This window comes from Leishmania martiniquensis, chromosome 28, assembly GCF_017916325.1.
Source record: "Leishmania martiniquensis isolate LSCM1 chromosome 28, whole genome shotgun sequence".
Lineage (NCBI taxonomy): Eukaryota > Euglenozoa > Kinetoplastea > Trypanosomatida > Trypanosomatidae > Leishmania > Leishmania martiniquensis.
This window is the reverse complement of record NC_090163.1, coordinates 774,269-780,849: the sequence shown is the minus strand read 5'-3', so window position 1 is coordinate 780,849 and position 6,581 is coordinate 774,269. Positions and strand designations below refer to the sequence as shown.

The window sequence follows — 6,581 nt, the reverse complement described above, 5'->3', positions numbered from 1 at the left end:
GCTTTTTCCGCCTTCAAGTTCGGCAGCTTTCCCTTTCTGTGAGTACTGCCTGTGCGGGGACGTCTCCGAACGGTCAGGCTACTGCCGTAGTTTCAGTTGCTCTTCCTTTGAAGCAATCTCTTCTGTGCGGCTACTGACCAGAGTAGCTCCACCCTCTCCCTCTCTGTTTAGTAAACGCAGATACACACGGATTCACCGACCCGGAGCCATATCCAGGCCCCCCCGCCGAGCCCCGAAACGGAGATGGTGGGTAGAGAGGAACGTGGCAAGGCTATGCCCTTGCGTAGTCTTGTAACCAGTGGGCGAGAGCCGCTGCCGCCGCGCCGCATGCCTACGTATGCTTACCATACCGTGCCGCAGACCAGTAGGCTCGTCTCGGACACGTCGGCGCAGGCGTCCATCTCGCTCATGTGGAAGCTGTGGCTCGAAGGTCAGTACAGCGACCTGTCGAAGAGGCTCAGCAGCACTGGTGATATTCTGGAGAAGAAAGATGAGACGCGCTTCGCATGCGAATTTCTGGCGAGTGGCGGATTGGACATCTACTGCCTCATCCTCTGCGATCCGTTCAACCCCTTGCGCTTCTCGCTAGAGCGCGCGTCGCACCGCATGACCGCCCTCGAGCGAGGACGGCGGCAGCGCACCCTTGAGCTTATCATCAGTATTTACGCAGAGGTGATGCTTCAGCTGACCGACCTGGTGGCAGATCAAAACGACCTCGGTTGGGTGATCTACGACCGCTACCCGGGAGTGTTCTATAGACTCATTGAGTTTCTTGAAGACAGCTCCCTGTGGGCTACCGCGACGGGCCTGCTGGAGCACATTCTCGCCTGCGTTGGCCCAGTGCTGGAGATCAGCAAAAACCCCTCGCTCATCCGCGCTTTGCGGCGTGCCTCGCCGATGGCGTTAGCTGCCTTCTGCCGCTTTCTCGCACTACTTATTTTGCCCGGCCTTGCCCAAGGCCAGAACCCGATCGTGGCCCGCCGGCTACACTACCCGGAAACGGTGGCGGTGCTGCGGCAGGTGCAGCGGGTGGTGGACAGTAACGTGCTGTGGTTGGTTGGTGAGGAGGGGCTCGTGTCGACACTCATTAGTCTGTGCGAGCTGCGACCAAATGGGCTGCGCATACAGCAGGGCGGACGCTCCATGATGATGCTACCCACAGAGACTACTTTGATTGCAAGGGACGTGCAGAGAGCCGCCAACGCGATTCGTGCTGGCAGCCGTTCCAGCGTGGTGCTCCTCGGCGACGAGGGCACCAACTGGGAGGGTGAGGAGGAGGATGGCCAGTGGACAGACAATGAGGAGCCAGAGGGGAGCGGTGCGTCTGGCGGAAGTGACGGCACGGCAGACCTCCTCGTCGACGGTTCTTCCCTCCCCACTCTCTTTGCCGGAATCGAGCGCTTGCTGGGACTACGGCAGTCCCAGGGGCAAGCGCCTCGAGCGCCCGTGCAGTCCATGAACTCCGTGCGGCGACCAACACCGCCGCTGCAGCAGCCCTCCGCGTCCACTGCGTCGACCAACCCTTCCGCTGCCCCTCTGCCCCCTGTTAACGAGACGGCGGCGCTGTCGGAGTACATCGAGTACATCCGCACCACGGTACGCAGTGGCGCAGCAAGCGCGGCGCTCGGCGTGAACCGTGCCGCACCCGGTGCGGCGCTGTCGTTGCCGCTGCTGGTGTCCACTCCTCCGGAGCAGGGCGGCCCTGAAAGGGGAGTCGGCGGCGACAGCGGTAGTGTGCCGGCGCAGCCCGCCATCCAGGTGGGGCGCCCTCGGGGACCTCTTGAGGGGCCCGATCAGATAGCGTTTCTGAACCGCATCGCTACCAACCAGTTCGAAGCCGAGGACCAGTCGAGGTTGTTGCAGTGGATGCTGGACCGCGAGATGATCGAGGAGGACGACATGGATCATAGCTTCAAGTCCATCATGGACATTCACTGGTGGGTGGGGGCGGCCGACACGCGGCAGCGCTGGCGTCTACGTGACCCTTCCTTGATTCCAGAGAGGGACGACAACCGCCACGCACTCGTTTGCTTGACTGTGCGTCGCACGGTCGCGCCTACGCCGCGGCCGCCGACACTGGAGGAGTTTTACGCGGCTAATGAGCGACTCTCGGCGGAGCTGTTTGAGCCGCTGCCACGCGTGGACGATCTCGCTTTTCTGGACCCCGTCGACACGCAGCGCATCGTCGAGTCACAGAGCGAAGTGCTGTACCTGCTGAACATGTTCCTCTCGACTTTCTACTTCAGCGACTCGTGGAAGGCACTGCGGGACTGCCGGTGGGTGCCTCGGTCTGTGCCGATGCTGGAGGTCGCCTTTGGCCTGGACCCGTCGCTGCCAGCGTTCGTGGATGTACCGCCGCACGTGAACTTGCCCGACAAGTTGCGGGCCTTGCCGCGCTACTTGCCGTCACCTGCCCTTTCGGACCATGAGGAGCCGGCCACGCTTGCCGACGGCTCGCTGCGCTACCCGGCGACGTGGCGTCTTGTTCCACTCCTCAAGCTTCTCGGCGACCTCGCCATCGTGTACCTGCGCGACCCCAATCAGATGGCCGAGGAGGAGGCGGAGAACCACCAGCATGGTCCCGACACGATGCGCAAGATGGAGTTGCTGCGCGGCCTTTACGAGTACTGGAACGCGCAAGACCGTCGAGAGCAGGAGTTGGTCGTCAAGGATCCCGACGTCGTGGCCAGCGCGCGGAGAAATGCGGAGGCCATCGCCTGTGTCGTGCACCGTGATCAAGAAGACAGCTGTGTCCGCGTAAGCTTGTACCAGACACTGGACTCCTACCTGCGCACTTTTCTGTTCCGTGAAGCCTACCGCGACGACCCGGACTGCCCGCAGACAAAGCTTGGCCAGTTGCTGCTTACGAGCGTTCTCGAGCGCATCTACAATGGCACACGCATTCCGGGACTGAGCGGGTCCATGACGCCGGCGCGGCTGCTGTCGAACATGCTTCAAGTCCTCGGTGAGCTGCTCCGCTACCATGCCGGTAACCTGCGCACTTTGTGCGCCTATGTGGTTGGGGATCGGGATTTGTCACACCTGAACGAGGCGGTGAGCAACGCGAACCGGCAGAACCCCGTCATTCTCTCTGCCGCGCATGAGGAGGTCGAGGAGATCTTGAAGCGGCCACCCCTGGAGCGAGGGGAGCACGAGCCGTTTGGTAGCGTGCTGCTGCGCCGCCTCTTCACCTTCGGTGTCGACACGCATCACCTGCTGCGTGCGCTGCTGCTTTCTCTCACACCGGGGCTACGCTCCACCGGCAACTACCTCTCGAAGCCGGTGAACGACTCGGTGGACGATGTGCGGCTGCCACCGACGCTGCCCGGCATCGGTCGCACAAGTGATATCATCTCCGGCGACGCTGTCCGCATCTCATACGTGATTCGCGTTTCGCGACAGTACACATGCGAGATCAGCCTGGCGCCAGCCCAAGGACCGCGAAGGGAGGAGCTGTTGAGAGAGCTGGTGTGCTTGCTTGCACGCACGCCGCACCGACAGGCCCCTGAGCACCGCCCATTCCCAGGCTTGATGTGTGACGAGAGTGATCTGGCACTGCTACGCAGGGACTGCCCGCTGCCCATGGTGGGGCCGCCGCCTCGCTTGCGTGCGGCACTCTTTGGCCGTCGTGACGAGGGTGGCACGAAGGCGCCGCCGCCGGCGTCCCGTTCGGAGTCGCTCTCATCACAGACGCAGGGAATCTTGAGCACCCCGCAATCGCCGCAGTCTTCGACGGAGCATCTGCATCCCACCGTAGAGACCGCCGAAGACGCGGCGCGGCTGGAGGAGTTGGCCCCGCTCGCTCAACTCCTGCTCGGCGAGCCGCACAAACTTATCTTCAGCGCCCTCTGTGGGCTTAACATCGAGTCCATGGAGGACAACAGCCGCCTCTCCGTCGTGACAACGGTGCTGCTGGTGTTTTTGCGTGTGGCAGCTACGGAGAGGTCGAGGGAGAGCGCTGCTGCGGCAGAGGCGAACATTCGCGACGTATTGGCGAACATGAGGTCCTTTGCGCAGCATGGACACCGTGTGTGGTTGGCGGAGGAGCGCGCAGCCCGGGCAAGGGAGCGGGAGGCGAGGCGTTGCCAGGCGCCGATGCCCTTGGCCGGGGACCTAGGAATTTGCACGTGCAGCGGGCGCGACACCACAAAGGCCCAGGAGGCCAGGAAGGAGCGCTCGAAGCTCGACAAGACGGCGCCCTCCATCACAGACTCCTTCGCGAGCTCAGCGGACGAGGGCCGCTCCACGACAAAAGGGGGGCTTGCTCCCGATGAGCTACCAAGGCGCTGCCCCTCCTTCATGGCCTACGGCTCCTGCGATCCCCCGCACGAGGGGAGTGTGTACCAGCGCGAATTTGGCGGCTGCTTCTATCGCAGCTTCTTCCGCCTGCTGTGCCTGTGGGTCGGCTACTACGCCTCGTGCCAGCGGTACGTCGAGACGGTGTATTTCAGCACCGAAGTCGCATTCGGCGAGTACAAGACGATGGCGCTGTTCCTGATGCGCATTCTGCCAGACTTCTTCATGCCGCGCTTCTCGCAGTGTTAGCGGCGGAGGGCACGGGGGGAGGAACAGCGAGAGGCATGCGATGAGGAGTTGAGGGAGGTCCAGTGCCCAGCGGAACAAAGGTCGGCTGTGTGGTGTGGCGCTTACTTACCGCTAACGTTCGAGAGAACAGTAGATGCGCATCCAGAAGGCAACGGGCCTGCTTGCCGCTCATGGATCCCCTCTCGTTTCCTTCTTCGTCTCCGCTGGCGTCATTCGTTCTGGTAGTCAGGCCGAAGAGCAGGCGTGATAGGACGGCACGCTCAAACAGACAGAGGGGGTGGGGGTGGGGGGGAGGGGGTGACACAGATTACATGACGTGCTGCTGTGCGTGTGCGTCTTCTTTATTTATTTGGGGCCCTGCTGCAAATGCTTCGTGGAACCGTCGATGGAAAACAAAAAAGGAGCTGTGAGGTCAGCCTCCCCCCTTTCCACGTCTGTGTGGCCAAGTGCTTGTGGATGTACGTATGCATTGTGTCAAGGAAGCGCCCGCGACGTCTCCATCCTCGCCCCCCTCCTCCTCTGCATGTCCACTCCACCCCACTCTGACGTATACGGTGCCAGCTGACGCCCTCACAGGCGTGAGGCGAAAAGGCGGAGCGAAAGCGCTAAAGGGAAGGAAGAAAGGGGCTGAGGGGGGGAGGGGCGACCGAGGCAGGGGTAGAGGAAAGGAGGGGGCGGACGGAGGGGGATGCACCTGGTCTCTGTGTGTGTGTGCCGCACGAGACAGAAACACTCCCTTACCTTCGCAGCTTCACTACACCGCCCCAGGAGCAGTAGCAGACGGGAAACGGGCAGAAGAGAGCGAGAGAAGGGTGGGGCAGGACGGAAAAGAGAGGCGCTCTGGATATGCCGCCTTGTGGGCCGCCTTCCCCCGCGCCTTCGTGGTGCCTCGAGGGGCATGGACGGATGGCCGCCTCTTTCGAAGAGTGCGCCGGCACGAGAGTGCCGTTTCCTTTTTGTTTTCGTAAAGTTTCAAGTGGTGCGAAGCGTGAATCCTCCGCCGCATACCAACACGTAGGCGCACCTGTGCCAAGGGTGTATGCTCGTGCCCGCATGCTCGCACCCGTTCTTCATGACAAAGCCTCTCTCGCTCGCGGGGCCTCTCGAGCGAGGATGCCGTTTAGCGGCGCTCCGAGTGTGAAGGTGACGGTCTTACTTCATGCCGTCCCTTGACGCCTCTCCTCCTTCTGCATCCTTCTTGTTCCTCTCTCTCGAACACTGCTTGTCGCTTCTTACCCATCTGCCCTTCCTCCCGGCCGTGCACCGATTCTGCTCATGCGTATGACGTGCCTTTCACATTTTTTTGTCTTATCGCTCCTACACACATGCGTGTTTGATTTCCTCTGTGCTCGGGCCCCTTTCGCCTCTCCGCCACTCACTCTCCTGCGTCAGCTTCGAGAGCGTAGTCGCCTCGGTAGTGCACCCCGTTCTGCTCCACGCCGCTTTCGCCCTTTCCGTTGTCCTTCTCTGTCACCCACGCCCACGCCCACGCCGACGGACACGCGTACACCATCAGCGGAGTGCCACGGCTTCACCTCCTTTCTTGCCTCCTATCCCCCCGAAGCTCTCCCACACCTCACTCTACCCTTCCTCTCTCTCCCCCTCCCCTGGCTCCCTCGCGTCGAATCATGTCAAAGCGTGTTGCTCTGGGCTGCGATCATGCTGCCTTCGGAGCTCATCAGGAGATCCTTGAAATGGTGGCCGCCACTGGAGTGGCGTCGAAGGTACTGTACATGGGCCCCTCTTCCGCAGCGTCCGTCGACTACCCCGACTACGCCGCGCAGGTATGCGAGGCCATCTTGAAGGGCGAGGCTGATATCGGCATCCTACTCTGCGGGACCGGCATAGGGATGTCGATTGCGGCCAACAAGTATAGAGGTGTTCGCGCGGCGCTTTGTCACGACCATGTGACAGCGCAGTTGAGTCGCGAGCACAACGACGCTAACGTTTTGTGCGTAGGGGTACGCACCAGTGGATTGGAGGTTGTCCGCGATATTATCACAACCTTCCTCACGACAGAGGTGTCGAGAGAGGGG

The 6,581-nt window shown here is 61.9% G+C and overlaps 1 protein-coding gene across 1 annotated transcript; it reads left to right on the top strand.

Moving 5' to 3' along the window:
* Positions 1-273: 273 nt before the first annotated feature.
* LSCM1_03226 (uncharacterized protein) lies at positions 274-4,545 on the top strand (the record flags this gene model as incomplete). The annotated part of the gene is made up of 1 exon (XM_067320774.1): positions 274-4,545. The coding sequence occupies one exon, from the start codon at positions 274-276 to the stop codon at positions 4,543-4,545; it is 4,272 nt and encodes a 1,423-aa protein (XP_067177384.1).
* Between the last annotated feature and the right edge of the window lie 2,036 nt (positions 4,546-6,581).